Source organism: Lineus longissimus, chromosome 14, assembly GCF_910592395.1.
Source record: "Lineus longissimus chromosome 14, tnLinLong1.2, whole genome shotgun sequence".
Classification (NCBI taxonomy): Eukaryota; Metazoa; Nemertea; class Pilidiophora; order Heteronemertea; family Lineidae; genus Lineus; species Lineus longissimus.
Genome location: NC_088321.1, coordinates 2,105,626 through 2,126,697, shown reverse-complemented (window position 1 = coordinate 2,126,697; position 21,072 = coordinate 2,105,626). Strand labels below are relative to the sequence as shown.

General features: G+C 42.0%; 1 protein-coding gene across 1 annotated transcript in view; it reads right to left on the bottom strand.

Moving 5' to 3' along the window:
* Nucleotides 1-21,072, bottom strand: part of LOC135498809 (dynein axonemal heavy chain 6-like) — a 117,573-nt gene that overhangs the window by 30,496 nt on the left and 66,005 nt on the right. The window contains exons 38-53 of the mRNA XM_064789269.1: nucleotides 20,555-20,971; nucleotides 19,716-19,869; nucleotides 18,230-18,321; nucleotides 16,227-16,464; nucleotides 15,153-15,449; nucleotides 14,441-14,632; nucleotides 13,560-13,732; nucleotides 12,550-12,730; nucleotides 10,095-10,655; nucleotides 9,170-9,337; nucleotides 7,635-7,825; nucleotides 5,778-6,112; nucleotides 5,103-5,308; nucleotides 3,966-4,202; nucleotides 2,783-2,953; nucleotides 1,542-1,628 (exon numbers count right to left, since the gene is read on the bottom strand). Coding sequence (XP_064645339.1) covers nucleotides 1,542-1,628; nucleotides 2,783-2,953; nucleotides 3,966-4,202; nucleotides 5,103-5,308; nucleotides 5,778-6,112; nucleotides 7,635-7,825; nucleotides 9,170-9,337; nucleotides 10,095-10,655; nucleotides 12,550-12,730; nucleotides 13,560-13,732; nucleotides 14,441-14,632; nucleotides 15,153-15,449; nucleotides 16,227-16,464; nucleotides 18,230-18,321; nucleotides 19,716-19,869; nucleotides 20,555-20,971 — 3,700 coding nt within the window. The remainder of the gene's footprint in view (nucleotides 1-1,541; nucleotides 1,629-2,782; nucleotides 2,954-3,965; nucleotides 4,203-5,102; nucleotides 5,309-5,777; nucleotides 6,113-7,634; nucleotides 7,826-9,169; nucleotides 9,338-10,094; nucleotides 10,656-12,549; nucleotides 12,731-13,559; nucleotides 13,733-14,440; nucleotides 14,633-15,152; nucleotides 15,450-16,226; nucleotides 16,465-18,229; nucleotides 18,322-19,715; nucleotides 19,870-20,554; nucleotides 20,972-21,072) is intronic.

Below are 21,072 nucleotides of genomic sequence, written 5' to 3'. Positions count from 1 at the left end.
ACATTCCTTTCTTGACGATTGAGGGAAAATGCAGCATATAGCTAGAATTCCGAAATTTGCTGGTAGCAAATTTGATAGTCCCCAGGTAGTCGTCATGTCAACCGAGTAGAAACCGAGTAACAAACTCAACTGTAGTCAAACTACAAAGAAGAACGCGTGCAAATACTCGAGTTGAACGCGTTCGAATTAACAGCCCGAGTGTAGTAATTGACCTTGACCCGAAACTCTCGTCAAAATCGCAGCACAAAAACACATCTAAAGCATCGAAATATTCTGAGTTTTGAAAAATCGTTTTGCGATAGTCCATGAATCGAATTGGGTTTCTTTATAATACCTCCATCGTCCCATCGCTCGACCAACTCCTGAGATTGAGAATAATGACGTCATTATGACGGGGCGGAGCTTATGCTAATGTATCAGCGTCTCGCCTCTGCGCATGTCACAGCGCATGTCAGATTGAATCGCGGCTTCGGCATGTTGGGAGAAGACGGTATCATATCTCAGCAAAAAATGCTTCAAAAATATCGAAATACTCAGGATTTTTAAAATACTTTTGCGATAGTCCATAGATGGAATTGGGTTTGGTGGTGTAAGGGTGATTGATATCTGGTTTATTTAGCCGTTTTGCTGGACTACCGCAATAAATGTGTTAATTTGGTGGAAGAAAATAACAGTTTCGAGAATGCCAGTGATATCAATATAGGCCCCAGATGGGATCTGGGGCCTATAAAAAGTTAGAAGATTAGAGCTGCACTGCTGGTCATTATCGTTATCAACCCACCAAAAACCTGCACAGGTCCCTTTTCAGGTTGGCGAATTAAAAAGCATCAATTTTCAAATTTATCTTCTATATCTAGGAAGATTAGAGCTGCACAACTGGTCATTATCGTCATCAACCCACCAAAAACCTGCACAGGTCCCTTTTCAGGTTGGTGAATTAAAAAACATCAATTTTCAAATTTATCTTCCAGATCTAGGAAGATTAGAGCTGCACAACTGGTCATTATCGTCATCAACCCACCAAAAACCTGCACAGGTCCCTTTTCAGGTTGGCGAATTAAAAAACATCTATTTTCAAATTTATCTTCTAGATCTAGGAAGATTAGAGCTGCACAACTGGTCATTATCGTTATCAACCCACCAAAAACCTGCACAGGTCCCTTTTCAGGTTGGCGAATTAAAAAGCATCAATTTTCAAATTTATCTTCTATATCTAGGAAGATTAGAGCTGCACAACTGGTCATTATCGTTATCAACCCACCAAAAACCTGCACAGGTCCCTTTTCAGGTTGGCGAATTAAAAAGCATCAATTTTCAAATTTATCTTCTATATCTAGGAAGATTAGAGCTGCACAACTGGTCATTATCGTTATCAACCCACCAAAAACCACCACAGGTCCCTTTTCAGGTTGGCGAATTAAAAAACATCAATTTTCAAATTTATCTTCTAGATTTAGGTAGTTCCTGAACTTCACCAAAACAAATCGCTTCTGAAAATTTGTCCGTTTACTCGGGAGAGATTGAAATAATGCACCCCCTACCTTGATGACTTTGAGAAGTTTGTTGAAGCGATCCACTTCCTGTGTCAGCACCGTCGTCAGCGAGTTTAGCCGTCCTTTCTCGTCCGGCTAGAAATAAAATACGATAATATTTTGTCATATAGATGGATAACTTTGTTTACAAAATGACGTCATTCTGACGTCATTACCGTTGGCTGCGCGTGCATACTCGTATCTCAATAGAGGGGATGACGTGACGTAACGATATCAACGTCCACGATCGTTGTTGGTTTCACTTGGATACGAGGAGTTGTTCTCGCCTATCTCGGCGGGACTTGCATGATATTTCAGAATAAAACTTGGATACAATTTTGTCACAATAACAGCCGTACATCTTCGGTTGAGCATCATTATGTTATCAAGAGAAATCTCAACAGGACGACGGTTGCAATTTTTACAGATATCCATGTATTAAAGAGAAGGTTGTAAATTTCGTCGCGTCATTTTTGGATCGGAAGGGTACCGGTAGTTCAAAAATACAGTAGAACCTCCCTTACCGGACACCTCTCTATTAAGAACAACCTCTCTATTAAGGACAATCTCTCTATTAAGGACACTAGTTTTGGTCCCAAATTGGTTGTTTCCATTCAATTTGACCTCTCTAATCAGGACACATCTCTATGTAGGACAGCACTTGCCAGTCCCGAGGGTGTCCTTGATAGAGTGGTTCTACTGTACAACTAATGACAGACCAATAGCTAGGGGTGATAATGTGAAGCGCTTTGAGCGACTGAAACCAGTTAGATTTAGCGCTATATAAGTCCCATGATTATTATCATTATTATTCTCTATGTTCTGTAAAAAATATAAAGTGCTCTGAGACTGTTAGGGATAATAATGTGAAGCGCTTTGAGCGACTGAAACCAGTTAGATTTAGCGCTATATAAGTCCCATGATTATTATCATTATTATTCTCTATGTTCTGTAAAAAATATAAAGTGCTCTGAGACTGTTAGGGATAATAATGTGAAGCGCTTTGAGCGACTGAAACCAGTTAGATTTAGCACTATATAAGTCCCATGATTATTATCATTATTATTCTCTATATTCTTAAAAAATACAAAGTGCTCTGAGACTGTTAGGGATAATAATGTGAAGCGCTTTGAGCGACTGAAACCAGTTGAATTCAGCGCTATGTAAATCTCAAAATCATTATCACTATTATTCTGCTGATGAAAATTGAGGTAAGAAACCACAGTGGATCATGAAACCGCTTCACTCACCTCGAACATATCTTCATGGGCATTCTCTATATTCAGCTTGTCCATGAGTTTAGCCTCGATGCTCTCGGCGAGTTCGTAAACGATGTCATCGTTTGACTTCCCGCCGCCACCCGACGACATGCGCGGCTGAACCTCGAGGATGGTGTTGATCAGGGCTAGCGTTTCTTGTGTCTGGAATCGGGAAGAAAGTGATATTTCACACCGCGAATTTGGTCTAAAATCACATTATCCAACAACCAGGGTTGTTGGAAAGCATGGTTGTTGGAAAGCATGTTAGCTTATAGCCTAATGCTGACATGTTGTTATACGTGCATTGATGTACATGAAACAACATGTCAACATGATGTTACACGTGCATTGATGTGCATGAAACAACATGTCAACATGATGTGACACGTGCATTGATGTACATGAAACAACATGTCAACATGATGTGACACGTGCATTGATGTACATGAAACAACATGTCAACATGATGTTACATGTGCATTGATGTACATGAAACAACATGTCAACCTGATGTTACACGTGCATTGATGTACATGAAACAACATGTTAACATGATGTTACACGTGCATTGATGTACATGAAACATCATGTTGACATGTTGTTACATGTGCATTGATGTACATGAAACAACATGTCAACATGATGTGACATGTGCAACATGATGTTTATGAGCTAACATGTTTTCTTACAACCGGATCCAGGGATGCCAATAACTCAGACGACAAGTCTGAAAGTTTTTTTTGGTAAAAATCTTCCCTTGATCAGCACTAACTTGCTTATTTCTGGTCCAATTTTGAAAACTCAAGTGTCTTCAAAGAGCTGAGAGACATCACACTTTTTAGGTTTTTACTTTTGGCCTCCTGGTGGCTAAGTCAAGAATCAGATCAGACCGAAATTCAGTGTCAGAGGTCACCTGACCTGGGGGTCCTGTGTACAAAGTTTCAAATTCATAGCCCTAGCAGTTAAGAAACGTGTATTCCAGCTATCAAACTTAGCCTTTAGGAAGAGGAAAAGGTCTGAAATCTGCCAAAAAAAGATAAATTTGGGCCCTAGTGCGTGGTAGCCAGCGGTGTTAACTACTGGGCTATGAAGGTCCTCATGTTGCTAGACAAGGCCATGAGACTCCTCAAAGTGACCCAAAGTAAAAAAAAAAGCAAAAACACGAAATCCTCACCTGGAAGGCTATATTAGCATTGTCGTGCATGCCGAAGATCTCTGGATCGTCGATCAGCGGGAGCGACTCGATGTACGTCCTATACTCCTGGAGGGTGTCGGCGATCGGTGCGTAATAAATGCCGGAGTCGGAGAACGTGTATCCATCCTCGATGGTGTTCGGGGCAAAGAAGCGCGTCAGGATCGTACTCAGGCAGCGCTGGTCCCAATTATCTGTCACTCGGCCGCCGTACGTAATCTGAAAAAACGAAAATACAGTGGAACCTCCCTTAGCGGACACCGTTCTATTGAGGACAACCTCTCTATTAAGGACACTAGTTTTGGTCCCAAATTGGGTGTTTCTATTCAATTCGACCTCTCTAATCAGGACACCTCTCTATTAAGGACAGCACTTGTCACTCCCAATGGTGTCCTTTTAAGAGAGGTTCTACTGTAATCTCAAAACGTGTAAAACTGTTTTAATTTCGTTCACTTGAACTTGCTCGATACACACCAGAACCTTTGCATTAAGGACACTCTTGGGATTGACAAGTGCTGTCCTTAATAGAGAGGTGTCCTGATTAGAGAGGTCGAAATGATAGGAAATGACCAATTTGGGTCCTCAATAGAGAGGGATTGCCCAGATGTACTTTTCGAGTGCTTCCGGCTCATGGGCATTTCAGGGACAAATCGCAAAACTCGACGGACACTCAAAGAGTTAACAGTGGCTAGGAAAAGACATTACGTGACTTTTTTAACATGAAATACAGTAGAAGCTCCCTTAGCGGACACCTCTCTATTAAGGACAAACTCTCTATTAAGGACAACCTCTCTATTAAGGACAACCTCTCTATTAAGGACAACCTCTCTATTGAAGACACTGGTTCTGGTCCCAACTAGGTCGTTTTCATTCAATTTGACCTCTCTAATCAGGACACCTCTCTATTAAGGACACTAGTTCTGGTCCTAAAATGGTTGTTTCTATTCAATTTGACCTCTCTAATCAGGACACCTCTCTATTAAGGACAACACTTGTCAGTCCCGAGGATGTCCTTAATAGGGAGGTTCTACTATAATTTTTGTTCTCCTTAAATATCAATCTGTGCTGGTCTTTCCAGCCACCAGAGACTTCAATCACCGCAACTGACGATAAACGTACCTGTCCTGTGATGTAAATCAACGCGTCCCACGGAATCGCTCCGTCAGAACAGAACATCTGCATGTTAAGCAAAGCGCATTCGCGGTCACTGTCGTTGAATTCGTATTTGATGTTCCAGCCTAGCGGGCCGAATTTCTTCCGCTCTTGGATAATGGCGTGGAAGAAGCAGACGCCAAAGATGATCTTACGCCATTCGATGCCGAGAACTGGAAGAGAGAAGAAAAAGTTTCTCGTTTGACCACAATTGCTTTAAAAATATCTGTGGCCTCGAGTATTAAGACACTTCATCCAACATTGCTTTTCTCTATCCATGATCAGAGAAACCAGTGTTAAGTACAGAAAGTGAGTCTGCGTTGGATAGCACCCTATCAGAGAGGACGAATGTTGCCTTTAACCCTTTCACTATCACAGGGTTTTTGAAGTGTACCGAACCCCTGGCCCGCATCCGGTACAAACCGGGCGCCCTGGATCCCAACTTGGCCTTGGAAAACTTTCACTGTGAAGTAGCTATCATTACCCAATCCTAGGGACGAGGTCTTCATTGAGTGCAGTGCTGCCATCTTGTTTTTTCAGTGGTAACCGACCAAAAACTCTTAGGGACTGCGGGGAACGATTGATTGCTCCATTACACTGAAGCCAGGCATGAAGAAAATGATTTCTGTATTTTTTACTTACTGTTATTCTCAAAGAAGTTCGGCGTCATTTCCGTGAAGGCGCGTCGCGTATTCGCTCGTAGGCCTTTAGGCGGCTCATTCGTGACCTTGACACTGTTCTGTAGGACGCTGACGGGGAACGCCTTGGACGGCATCGAACTCAAAAACAGACGATAGTCGTCGTGAATATCGTTCGGCGTTTCCGACATGTTTTTGACGGTGTTTTCCATGGCGATCATCCACGATGCGGCGAGGTGGCAATTCTGTAGGAAGACCCACTCGCCCGACTTGGCTGCGTTTGCCATTAGTTTTTCAGCCACGGGACCTTGGCCTTGACCGAGGGAGATGGCCTGGAGCCTGAAAAGAGACGTCACATGTTACTGATTAAGTAGGCCTCATTTGAAATATTTTGGAAGACAGTTTAATACCAGTGCGACAGATCAAAACTGACCCAATTTCTGAGTCGAGATATTGCCACATCGGGCGTTAAAATCGGCAGTTCAAGGCGACTAACGTCTTGGTGCTAAAAAGATACCGTGGCCCTGTTTGGTGAAAATGACGTCATACCATGTAATATCCCAAGAAAGACGTCCCTGTGACGTCAATAGTTGGGCACCAGGGAAAGTGTCGCACCTCATCGCAACACAGGGTGTTAAGACGTAACACAAACAATCTTTTGAACGCCACAACACGAAAGTAATGGCCTCCACAGGGCAGTGTTATTAGTCTTATAGACTTTCTCTTTAAACCTCATAGAGCCTTACAATATTAGATATCACATTATCTAAAGCTAGACAACATATCATCTCGACGAGCATTTCAATTCCCAATAGTATCATTGGATGTACAGTGGAACCTCCCTTAGCGGACACCTCTCTATTAAGGACAGCCTCTCTATTAATGACACCCTCTCTATTAAGGACAACCTCTCTATTAAGGACAACCTCTCTATTAAGGACAACCTCTCTATTAAGGACAACCTCTCTATTAAGGACAACCTCTCTATTAAGGACAACCTCTCTATTAAGGACAACCTCTCTATTAAGGACAACCTCTCTATTAATGACACCCTCTCTATTAAGGACAACCTCTCTATTAAGGACAACCTCTCTATTAAGGACAACCTCTCTATTAAGGACACTAGTTTGGTCCCAAATTGGTACTTTCCTTTCAATTTGACCTCTCTAATCAGGACATCTCTCTATTGAGGACAACCTCTCTATTAAGGACACCAGTTTGGTCCCAAATTTGTACTTTCCATTCAATTTGACCTCTCTAATCAGGACACCTATCTATTAAGGACAGCACTTGTCAGTCCCGAGGGTGTCCTTAATAGAGAGGTTCTACTGTAGTAACGCATTTGAAGAACGCAATAAAATGAACCAAGCATTCAATATTATTGTATGTTATTACATAATGCTGGGCAATATTCACTTAAAGTGGTTCTATGATGTGATTTACAACTTTGCGGAAATACGTCCGTTTTTAATTTTTGATCACAAATGTAAAGCTCGAATTTTCCATTTTTGATTAGATTTATTATAATAAAATCGCTTTATGTAAACCACCGCGACCACGATAGTGTTCATGTTGTGACGTCATCAACGAAAACGTCGTCGGTGTAGCACAATTTCAACGGCATCGAAGTGAGCCGTCTGGGCGGGATTAAACCATCAATTTCTAGAAAATGTGCATTTCGATTCGAAAACCTTACCGATTTATGAGAAAGTGACGTAGTCATTTGTCAAAAACAGCTAAAACATTATATGGTGAAATTTGGCACGAGTTACCCTTTAAAACGAAAAACAGACAGTTCATTGTTCTCAATTCAAAGATAAAATGGTTGCCATGAAATCAAGAAATCCAAAAGCAACCTTACTTATCGCTGTAATTCTTCTCCTTGGCGAATCTCAGGAACGCTCCCATTGGATCAGAACCGGTACTGAGGACGAACACCAGCGGCACCACCTTTGCCATGTCTGCGTACAACGTATGCAGATCAGCGATGGGACTTTCGACGAACTCTTGTCCGAGGTTGTTTTTGACGAAGTCCGTCACAGCGAGGGTGACCTGAAAAAATTGAAAGATGACGCTGTGTTTAGGGAGAAAATTCAACGAAAGTTTGTTATATTGACATTCTGAAGAACTTCTCTTCAATTTTTCACAAATGTTTTTTTTTTACAGTCTAAACAACTTTTCTTAAATTTTCTCTAAAATATTTCAACAAAAGTTGTTTATTTGACATTCTGAACAACCTTTATTCAATATTTTTCTAAAATATTTGAACAAAAGTTGTTTATTTGACATTCTAAACAACCTTTATTCAATTTTTTCTAAAATATTTGAACAAAAGTTGATTTATTTGACATTCTGAAGAAGTTTTCTTCAGTTTTTTGCTAAAACATTTCAACAAAAGTTGTTAATTATTGATATTTTGAACAACTTTTCTTCAAAGGTTTGCTAAAATATTTGTACAAAAATTGGTTTATTTGACATTCTGAACAACTTTTCTTCAATTTTTTCTAAAATATTTGAACAAAAGTTGTTTATTTGACATTCTAAACAACCTTTATTCAATTTTTTCTAAAATATTTGAACAAAAGTTGATTTATTTGATATTCTGAACAACTTTTCTTTAGGTTTTTGCTAAAATATTTCAACAAAAGTTGTTTATTTGACATTCTGAACAACCTTTATTCAATATTTTTACTAAAATATTTGAACAAAAGTTGGTTTATTTGACATTCTAAACAACTTTTCTGCAGTTTTTTGCTAAAATATTTGAACAAAAGTTGTTAATTATTGATATTTTGAACAACTTTTCTTCAGGTTTTTGCTAAAATATTTCAACAAAAGTTGTTTATTTGACATTCTGAACAACCTTTATTCAATATTTTTACTAAAATATTTGAAAAAAAGTTGGTTTATTTGACATTCTGAACAACTTTTCTTCAAATTTTTCTAAAATATTTGAACAAAAGTTGATTTATTTGACATTCTGAACAAGTTTTCTTCAGTTTTTTGCTAAAATATTTGAACAAAAGTTGTTAATTATTGATATTTTGAACAACTTTTCTTCAGGTTTTTGTAAAATATTTCAACAAAAGTTGTTTATTTGACATTCTGAACAACCTTTATTCAATATTTTTACTAAAATATTTGAACAAAAGTTGGTTTATTTGACATTCTAAACAACTTTTCTGCAGTTTTTTGCTAAAATATTTGAACAAAAGTTGTTAATTATTGATATTTTGAACAACTTTCCTTCAATCATTTTCTAAAATATTTGAACAAAAGTTGGTTTATTTGACATTCTGAACAACTTTTCTTCAATTTTTTTTGTCAGATTGAGGCAATGACACTACACAGGATCCAAGAACGGACCGAAATTCGTTAAAAAAACTTCCAACTCACCTTTTCTTCTTTGAAAGCTTTCGTCAGCACCAACTTCTGGAACTGCGACAGACGCTTATCCCAATGACCTTTGACCTTTCCATTTTCCTCTGTCGGGATGCCAGGCTCACAATTAGGCTCAGGGGGCACAGGGCCGTATTCATCAGCCTTCTCGGGGTTCGGTCGAATCTGGAATGGTATAAAAAATGAAATAAAACAAAAGTACCCCCATGGCCTAGTGGTTTACACTGCTGGCCACCACGCAATAGGGCCCGGGTTCGATCCCGGGGAGAACCCAGGATCATATGTCTGGATGAACCGGCGTGGCTTTCAAGGAACTAAAATTCCTGGCTCTTCACAGTCCTTCGAATGAGACTCAAAACCGAGGTTCCTTGTATCTGGTGTCTATGCCAGGGCAAGCTAAGACCCCACCAAGTGAGAAACATGAGTAGCTTGCGTGGACTCTATCTCTCTCGCCAAAGTCGGACCACTAGGTCAATAAACCCGATTGGCGCCTAACCGTAGTGGCACACAGGATACGCTCATCCCGCCTTGGAGGAGGATTACTCCTAGGAGAATGACCCCTCCAAGTGCAGAGCGAACGCTGAAGAAGATGAAGAAAAAAGTCCCCTTAATCTTATTATTTCCCGCCCCTCCGTACTTCAGTAGGCCTACTGGACTAGTAACTTGGGTCAGTCACACGCCCCGCTGAATCGATGTCAAACGGATGGGTGGAGAGTGGGGGGGGGGTGGGGGGGTTAGACCTGAATGGAATATAGATCAACCCAAGAATGAAACCAAATCACATTTTGACTCTAATTGGTGAAAAAGTGCTTCAAGGAGAAGAAATATATAGATAAAGCTGAATCCACCTTGTCAGTGATGCACGCAGCATCTTTTGCATTGACCAAAAAAGCTGCATTCCAAAAAACTACTCCTAACTCACCACTAAATCGCCAATCTTGACAAATATCGGCGTCGCCACGATGTCCTTCTCGAGGCCTTTGAAGATGGGCAAATTATCGCTCAAATCCACCGCCGTGTTCCACGTCTGCTGAGTCAGCCACGCCACGTCCGGTTTCGGCGGGCGCACCTTGTCCATTCCGGCGGCGCCGCGCAGGAAGAAGTTCCACGTGACGTCGGAAATACGTTTCTCCTGCCGCATGATGTCACCGCACAACATGAACGAGAAAACCAATTTATCTTTTTCGAACAGTCCACGTGCGACGTTATTGTAAACAGCCCGTGTCGTCTGCTCCAGCAGAATAGCCAGACGTTTTTCCAAATCCGACGACTTCTCAGACAAATCGATCGTATTGCTGAACAACTGCTTGAAATACTTCAACGAGAATTGGTACATCGGGTCCACCTCGCCCATATTTGCGACCACGAAATACATGACGGAGCCGCGTGCCGCGACCGGGCGATATTTCTCGCGGGAGACTGTGATCATTTCTTCCGTCTTTTCGGCTTCGGCGAGACGTTCGTTGATGACGCCAGAGGTCACCTGGAAGATAAGAGATTTCGGTTAATAAATCGGTCGTCTGGAGGAGTGGAATGTTACAATTATCAACAGTGCTAGCTATTACCGTCTCTTTCATAGTGTTATCGCAAAAATTCATTGCTCTATTTGAATAACTGAGAGTAAATGCTTTCGGATGAGACCAAGTTTGAAATTATCTGTCCAGTAGCGTGAGAGAAATGGCTGCTTGAAGAAACCACTTTAAAAAGTTTTTTCGACAATGAGGTTTCTTTGAAGTACAGTAGAACCTCTCTATTAAGGACACTCTCGGGACTGACAAGTACTGTCCTTAATAGAGAGGTGTCCTGATTAGAGAGGTCAAATTGAATGGAAACAACCAATTTGGGACCAAAACAAGTGTCCTTAATAGAGAGGTGTCCGCTAACAGAGGTTCCACGGTAATAATATTTTGGTTATTGTGAGCAGACGACTTTCCAGGTCTTTCAATTACAAGTAAATGTATTGTTTACTAAATACAACTTGTAATTCTTTGCCTATTTTTTTTGGGACACATTTTTTTGCTATTTAGCTTAATTTGGGAAGAGTTTGGCAGGGCAAGCTGTTGTTACAGTGGAACCTCCCTTAGTGGACACCTCTCTATTAAGGACAACCTCTCTATCAAGGACACCCTCTATATTAAGGACAACCTCTCTATTAAGGACAACCTCTCTATTAAGGACAACCTCTCTATTAAGGACAACCTCTCTATTAAGGACAACCTCTCTGTTAAGGACAACCTCTCTATTAAGGACAACTTCTCAATTAGGGACACCCTCTCTATTGAGGACACCCTCTCTATTGAGGACAACCTCTCTATTAAGGACAACCTCTCTATTAAGGACAACCTCTCTATTAAGGACAACCTCTCTATTGAGGACACTAGTTTTAGTCCCAAATTGGTTGTTTCAATTTAATTTTACCTCTCTTATCAGGACACCTCTCTATTAAGGACAGCACTTGTCAGTCCCGAGGGTGTCCTTAATAGAGAGGTTCTACTGTATTTGTAATTTCAGTGGCGAAAATTTAAAGGATGTCTATGAATTTAAAGGATGTCTCTGAAATTGCGCTCTACACCAGAAAATGACATATTTTGTCAAGACTACTGATTGAGTTATGTAGAAGGGCATATTGGCTTAAGAGAGAGTTGTTGGGCCGCTCACCTACTCACTCCCGCAACTTGACATTTCTGAGTCAACTTTGCCACAATTGGACCTTAAAGGGTAATGCCATTCGTAATCACTTGTGGTCCAGTTGAATAGAAATCCACTAATACACAATGCCGTAGCGCAGTTATTGTGAATACAAATTTGTTGAAACTTGGCATTCATAGTATTTGTATATCAGTCTTCACAACGGCAATGTCGAAATTCATATTTAGTACGTATTTCCGCAATGGGACATTTATAAATTCAATTACAAATTCAAAATTTTCAACAAACAGCGTAGGCCTTTAACGTGCATGAAACAGCAGTGATACACCCGACCACCTCGGAACGAATCCAGAAGACAATGTCCCAAGAAACGACAGAGTAACTTACCTTGGACTCGTTCAACATATTAATGAGTTCCTCGTTGTCGAGAATTCAATTACAAATTCAACGTTTTCAAGAACAGCGTAGGCCTTTAATGTGCATGAAACAGCAGTGATACACCCGACCACCTCGGAACGAATCCAGAAGACAATGTCCCAAGAAACGACAGAGTAACTTACCTTGGACTCGTTCAACATATTAATGAGTTCCTCGTTGTCGAGAATTCAATTACAAATTCAACGTTTTCAACGAACAGCCTTTAATGTGCATGAAACAGCAGTGATACACCCGACCACCTCAGAACGAATCCAGAAGACAATGTCCCAAGAAACGACAGAGTAACTTACCTTGGACTCGTTCAACATATTAATGAGTTCCTCGTTATCGAGAATATTGCCCTCGGATTCAAACAACAATTTTAGGATACGATCCTCGATTGCCTTCAGTTGGTTCTTGTCGGTGTTGATACGGACGATGAGCTGGTTCCTCTGTTCTTCCAAATCAGGTCTTTCGAGACGCACTGTATCCCTGGAAAATAAACAAAGGCAAAGATAACGATATATGCCCTCTTACGGTAACTATTCGTACCGATTCTTCGGCACAGGATTGACCGACACACACGACATATGACACTGACATATCACTCCTTCATGTTAAGGTTTTTTGCGTGTTTTCTGTAGGTTTTTCTAGTCACAGTGGAACCTCCCGTAGCGGACACCTCTCTATTAAGGACAACCTCTCCATTAAGGACACTAGTTTTGCTGCCAAATTCGTTGTTCCCATTCAATTTGACCTCTCTAATCAGGACACCTCTCTAATAGGACAACCTCTCCATCAAGGACACTAGTTTTGCCGCCAAATTGGTTGTTCCCATTCAATTTGACCTCTCTAATCAGGACACTTCTCTATTAGGGACAACCTCTCGATTAAGGACACTAGTTTTGCTGCCAAATTCGTTGTTCCCATTCAATTTGACCTCTCTAATCAGGACACCTCTCTAATAAGGACAACCTCTCCATTAAGGACACTAGTTCTGCTCCAGAATTGGTTGTTCCCATTCAATTTGACCTCTCTAATCAGGACACCTCTCTATTAAGGACACTAGGTTTGCTCCCAAATTGGTTGTTCCCGTTCAATTTAACCTCTCTAATAAGGACAACCTCTCCATTAAGGACACTCGTTTTGCTGCCAAATTGGTTGTTCCCATTCAATTTGACCTCTCTAATCAGGACACCTCTCTATTAAGGACAGCATCTGTCATTGTCAAGATTGTCTTTAATACCAATAGAGAGGTTTTATTGTTTTAGTATTCAGTGGATAATCAAAATGGTTATTTTTAAAAATTTCTTTCTCTTACCCGAGCAACTGGTCCTCGAGACCCGACAGCGTCACGGTGAAGTTGATGATGGTCACCTTGATGCAGACTTCAGGCAAGTAGTGTGGGTTTGACATCTTGGTCGTCATGTAGAATCGGAAGTCCTTATCATACTCAATGTCACTGTCTCCCAGACGGATCAACATTCGGCCGCCCTGGAGGAAAAAATTTGAATTCCTACATTTTTTGAAATCTAACTTTAGACTGGGTGTTGATTGTCAACGTAGTTCTACTCTTCCAGTTCGAGGCATTTTACCTCTTCCTGCTGGTTATCAATGATCAAGATAGGTTCACTCTTCCAGCTGGTTATCCACCAAAAAGACTTCTCTATACATTTTTGAAAATCTGACATTCGTGTGGTTACTGACGGCTGGTTATTGTGTGTAACAGTACTTCCACTCTTCCAGCTGGTTATTTTCAGCAGTTATCAATTCTAAAGACGTTTCACCTCTTCTTGTTGCTTATCAACTATCAAGATATTTTCACTCTTCCAGCTGGTTATCAATTCTAAACCCAACACCAGATAATTTCACTCTTCCAGCTGGTTATCAACCAAACCTATTTGATTCTTCCAGCTGGTTATCAATTCTAAACCAAATACCAGCTAATTTCACTCTTCCAGCTGCTTATCAACGTGGCCCATTTGACTCTTCCAGCTGGTTATCAATTCTGAACCAAATACCAGATAATTTCACGTTTCCAGCTGGTTATTAACGACACCCATTTGACTCTTCCAGCTGGTTATCAACCAAGCCTATTTAACTCTGCTAGCTGGTTATCAATGCCTGAGGCCACTAGTCATGTTCCAACACCGTTTCCGCGGACAACTTTTAAAATATTTCGAACTTTCGTCGCAATCTTACCGAAATGAACGTCTGCTTGAGCAGGACCGGTTCCAGCGCCGGATCCAACTGCTCCTCTATGTCCTCGAGCAGCACCGGCATTCCGATACGGATGCAGTTCTCGAGCGTCCGTAAGAAGGAGCCGTCGGTCAGTTTGATGACCTTGAGGCCGTTGCGTGTTTCCTTGTTTCTGATCCAGCGGTTCGCTTGTTCCTGGGAGGGAAGATAAAAGGTTAAACAAGATCCAGTCGTGGCACACCTGTGGAGAACTCAAAACTGCTAAGATTTATCAATGGAAGCTTACACCCGCCTCAGATTTTAACCGGGCCGTTCAAAACTACTCATTTTCAAAAGCGTTTCATGATAGGTTTCCTTTAAGTAAAATGAAATTGACAGACGATAGGAATTCAAAAGTAATTTCTTGGCATAAGTATGAAACTGTGATAGTAAATGATTCCATTTAACCCTTTGCTAGTCAAACTACCTTGTCGCCCATCGGGTCTGAATCCCAACTCTGCTCTGCATTTCGTTTATAGATTGATTTCAATTGTGTTGTTATATAGCACTTCAGGTAAAGAGATTGAGCAGGCTCCAGCATCCTGCATTTATCAATTTTCACTTCTAGCCCTGCCTGTTATCACAAGCGGTGCTCGTTTCAGCCCTGCTCATAAGACACCACCTGAAACACTATTCCAGCCGAGCCAATGTTACGGTAACTGGATACTTAACTCACCTGAGGATCAATCATAAGCGGCCAACGGCGTCCTCTCGTCACCAAAATGGCGTTCTCCGTCGACACCTGATCCCGTGGAAGACCGTCCGTATTCCACTGGCGAATCTCGAACGGGTCGGCCAAAACTTTGACCAGGGTAATGTTGCCGGATACCGGGATACCGAGCTTCCTGCAATACTCGATCCACCCGTCCATCAGCTCTTGACGATAGACGCTAGTGAATGCGCCGTAGTATGCCACGCACGCCGCGGCGATGAAGACGTCGCCGACGACGTTGCCGATTTCTTTTTCAAATTCCTGAAAACGAGAATCGGAATTTGAAACACATGATGTAGTAGCGAGTTTCAGTAAATCTCAGGAATTACGAATTGCTATTTATCCGAGAAAGAGGCCACAACATCATTGGTTTCTAAGCTGATCAATGACCAAGGGTCACTCGGTATTCAAAGTTCTTTCACCGATCCACTTTTATTTCTTAGACGCAGCAAGTTTTGAATTCGTGCGAGAGGTTGAGAGGTTGAGAGATAGAGTCCATGCAGGCTACTCATGTTTCTCACTTCGTGGGGTATTTAACCTGCCCTGGCATAGACACCAGATACAAGGAACCTCGGTGTTAAGTCTCATTCGAAGGACGGTGAAGAGCCAGGAATTTTCGTTCCTTGAAAGCCACGCCGGTTCATCCAGAAATACAATCCTGAGTTCTCCCCGGGATCGAACCCGGGGCCTATTGCGTGGTAGCCAGCAGTGTTAACCACCAGGCTATGAGGCTCCTCGACTCAGAGCCTCAAACTTGTTGTGAAGGGCCAGGAATTTTCGTTCCTTGAAAGCCACGCCGGTTCATCCAGAAATACAATCCTGGGTTCTCCCCGGGATCGAACCCGGGGCCTATTGCGTGGTAGCCAGCAGTGTTAACCACTAGGCTATGAGGCTCCCTACATCCAGCTTGTAGCATACCTTATTTTAAAGGTCATTTCCTGCATAATCAGCCCATACCAATACGTCATTTCAAAATTTGCCAACAAGTGACTGATCTTGTGGGAGCACCTCACATGGAAGAATGGAACTTTTCCTTACCACGACATTCTCTTCCCATCGTCCCTGCTCGTCAGCAAGAGCAGTCGTCAACTTTGACGCACGTTTCAATCGCGATGCCGTCTGCGCGATATTCTTCTCCAATTTGTGTTTCTCCGACACGCTGTCGTCGTATTGTTTCTGTAACATCGCAATCTGGTCTTCGACGGCGGCGAGTTTGTCCTGCTTCTCTTTCAATAGTCGCATGACGGAGTCCAACTCGGACTGGGCCGTCTTCAGTCTGAAGGGAAATAAATCATTATTCGATGAGCAAGAAGATAGGAGTTGTACTCCTCTGTAATCACAATGAACATTTGAAAAGACACAGGAACTCCTGAGCAGATATCAGTGGCACAAACAGTGGAACTCCCTTAGTGGACACCTCTCTATTAAGGACGACCTCTCTATTAAGAACAACCTCTCTATTAAGGACAACCTCCCTATTAAGGACAACCTCTCTATTGAGGACAACCTCTCTATTGAGGACAACCTCTCTATTGAGGTCAACCTCTCTATTGAGGACAACCTCTCTATTGAGGACAACCTCTCTATTAAGGACAACCTCTCTATTAAGGACACTAGTTTTGGTCCCAAATTGGTAGTTTCCATTCAATTTGACCTCTCTAATCAGGAAACCTCTCTATTAAGGACAACCTCTCTATTAAGGACAACCTCTCTATTAAGGACAACCTCTCTATTAAGGACAACCTCTCTATTAAGGACAACCTCTCTATTAAGGACAACCTCTCTATTAAGGACAACCTCTCTATTAAGGACAACCTCTCTATTAAGGACAACCTCTCTATTAAGGACAACCTCTCTATTAAGGACAACCTCTCTATTAAGGACAACCTCTCTATTAAGGACAACCTCTCTATTAAGGACAACCTCTCTATTAAGGACAACCTCTCTATTAAGGACAACCTCTCTATTAAGGACAACCTCTCTATTAAGGACAACCTCTCTATTAAGGACAACCTCTCTATTAAGGACAACCTCTCTATTAAGGACAACCTCTCTATTAAGGACAACCTCTCTATTAAGGACAACCTCTCTATTAAGGACAACCTCTCTATTAAGGACAACCTCTCTATTAAGGACAACCTCTCTATTAAGGACAACCTCTCTATTAAGGACAACCTCTCTATTAAGGACAACCTCTCTATTAAGGACAACCTCTCTATCAAGGACACTAGTTTTGGTCCCAAATTGGTAGTTTCCATTCAATTTGACCTCTCTAATCAGGACACCTCTCTATTAAGGACAGCACTTAGTCCCGAGGGTGTCCTTAATAGAGAGGTTCTACTGTATATAGCTATTATAGGCCCTCTTATGTTTGGGTGACGATTCTCGCCAAAAATCTATACTGGTCCATGGGCACGAGACTGGCAAAAAGACAATGTTTTGTACACTTTTGAAAATGGTGATACGGTGGCCCTCCCTTAGCGGACACCTCTCTATTAGGGACACCTTGTCTATAAAGGACACTAGTTTTGCTCACAATTGGTTCTTTCCATTCAATTTGACCTCTCTTATAAGGACACCTCTGTATTAAAGTGATACTATGATGTGATTTACAACTTTGCGGAAATACGTCCATTTTTAATTGTTGATCACAAATGTAAAGCTCAAATTTTCCATTTTTGATTAGATCTATTATAAAATCGCTGAATGTAAACCACCGCGGCCGCGAAAATGTTCATGTTGTGACGTCATCAACAAAAATGTCGTCGGCGTAGCGCAATTTCAACGGCATCGAAGCGAGCCGTCCAGGCGGGATTAAACCATCAATTTCTAGAAAATGTGCATTTCGATTCGAAAACCTTACCGATTTATGAGAAAGTGACGTAGTCATTTGTCAAAAACAGCTAAAACATTATATGGTGAAATTTGACACGAGTTACCCTTTAAGGACAGCTTAAGGACAGTCCGAAGGGTGTCCTTAATAGAGAGGCCTAATTGTACTTAACAAAGGACGTCTTTTCAGACTGTGACGACAGACTTACTTCTCTTTCTTGGGTTCGACAGTCTTGAAGACGTGGGCGTATAAATCCATGGCTCGTACCCACATGCACAGCGACTTACAGGCCTTGGACACCTGTAGGGAAGAAAAAGAGTCAGTCAGCCCATTTACCATAATCATTTCAATTATCATAAATTGATACAGTGGAACCTCCCTTAGCGGGCACCTCTCTATTAAGGACAACCTCTCTATTAAGGACAACCTCTCTATTAAGGACAACCTCTCTATTAAGGACAACCTCTCTATTAAGGACACTAGTTTTGGTCCCAACTTGGTTGTTTCCATTCAATTTGACCTCTCTAATCAGGACACCTCTCTATTAAGGACAGCATTTGTCAGTACTGAGGGTGTCCTTAATAGAGAGGTTCTACTGTATACACGATTTTTCCTGGTGTTTCATTTTTGCAGATTTCATGAAAAACCCGGAATCAGAAAAATGAAAATTGATTCGAATGAGTCACACCAGCATTCAATTGCTTATACTATCTGATACTTTTAATAAGGAATATCTTGACGGTTTTATGGCATTCAAATGCAATTAAACGCCTTTTGAGACAACTGGGTGTACTGCAAGATTTTTTCTTTTACTCCGGCAGGTTTCAAAGAGTAACTAGAAGGGAAATACAGTGGAACCTCCCTTAGCGGACACCTCTCTATTAAGGACAACCTCTCAATTAAGGACACTAGGTTTGGTCCCGAATTGGTTGTTTCCATTCAATTTGACCTCTCTAATCAGGACGCCTCTCTATTAAGGACAGCACTTGTCAGTCGCGAGGGTGTCCTTAATAGAGAGGTTCTACTGTGTATGGCTACTATAGGCCCTCTTATGTTTGGTTGACGATTCCCGCCCAAGAACCTGCACTGATCCATGGGGACGAGGCTGGCAAAGACAATGTTTCGTACACTTTAGAAAATGGTGATACGTGGGTGTCCTTAATAGAGAGGTTCTACTGTACACTGCCTTTCATCACTTCAGTTGCAATGGGCACTCGTAACGACCCAAAAAACTCCTCGGCGGATTCGGCTACTTGGGCCCATTCATGTTAGGCTGGCCGCTCCCACAAAAGGACCTGATCAATTGAGGCACCACGAGAGGTCTAAAGCATCATACCGGTCTTTCTTGCAGCGGGACACCGCCACGACCTCTATCTTGGATTTTGCAAGGCATGACGTCATTTTTGCCAAGATGGCCATGAAATTTGGCGCCGAAAGTTATCCCTTGAGCAGCCAATTTGAATCATTACGCATTTCACGTGGCAATATTTCAGAACAGAAATTTAGTCAGTTGTGATCTATCTTGCCGCGTGTGTCGCAGGTAAAATTCTAAATGCGATCTACCGATATGACTGATGATTTCTCAAGAAAAATGTGTTTTTAAACTTTTCTTTGAACGAGTCAACTCCCTTATAAACGTGTAAGCCCAACGCACTCAAATTCCTCAAGGAAGGCAGAGCTGACCCAGTACAAACCTTGGCGACTGACTCAACAGTAAACTTCGGGTTGTTGATGTACTTCTGGAGTTGTTTTAGCTTGGCGGGGGCGATGTTGTCCTTGTCATAATCCATCAGCTTCTTCAAGAATTGTCCGTCGCCCAGCACCACCTTGGCAGACGCCCAATCAGGCCTGGAAAAGCAAATCAAATTCAATGCACATTGAAAATACAGTAGAACCTCTCTAATAGCGGACACCTCTCTATAGTGTAAACCTCTCTATAGCGGAAACCTGTCTATAGCAGAAACCTCTCTAGCGGAAACCTCTCTATAGCGGAGACCTCTCTATAGCGGAAACCTCTCTATAGCGGAGACCTCTCTATAGCAGAAACCTCTCTATAGCAGAAACCTCTCTATAGCGGAAACCTCTCTATAGCGGAAACCTCTATATAGCGGAAACCTCTCTATAGCGGAAACCTATCTATAAAGGACACCTCTCTAGCGGAAACCTCTCTATAGTGGAAACCTCTCTATAGCGGAAACCTCTCTATAGCGGAGACCTCTCTATAGCAGAAACCTCTCTATAGCAGAAACCTCTCTATAGCGGAAACCTCTCTATAGCGGAAACCTCTATATAGCGGAAACCTCTCGATAGCGGAAACCTCTAAATAGCGGAAACCTCTCTATAGTGGAAACCACTCTATAAAGGGCACCTCTCTATAGCAGAAACCTCTCTAATAAGGACAACCTCTCTATTAAGGACACTAGTTTTGATCTCAAATTGGTTGTTTCTAAAGTTTCACCCCCAAGTGAATTTCGGTCTCACAAAGCCATAAACGGCGCCAACACAACACCCCAGCGACACACCCACTACTCACTTCTGACCCATCAAGACGCAGACGGCCTCCATCACCGTCTGCACCAACTCCGGCGGCTTCGTAAACACACGGATCTCAGAAATATCGTTCTTATCCAGCGCGTCCAGCGCCTTAATGGCCGCCTCGAGCGCCGGGAGAGCCTCGTCTAAATCGCGCTGCGCATCGTCAGCAATCGCCTGCGTCTCCTCCGCTTTGACCTTGGCAGTCGCCTCGTCTTCCTTGACGATTTTCCGGACGGCGTCGGCCTTTTCTTGATCAACGACGAGTTTCTCCATCAAGATTTCCGTGTCAGCGGATTTCTTCTTCAATTCCGGCTCGAGGGCGACCAGCTCGACTTGCATGTTGTCCACAAGGTCATTCGTCTCGAGGAGTTTCGTCAGACCGTTTTTGACTCTGTCGCGAGCGGTGGTCAGTTGCCTGGAAACAAGATATGACAGAATGAGAGATTGGTCGATGCGGAAAGCTCAGACTTCTGATAAATGCCTATAGATAGCGCTAGAACCTTTTTAATTATAACG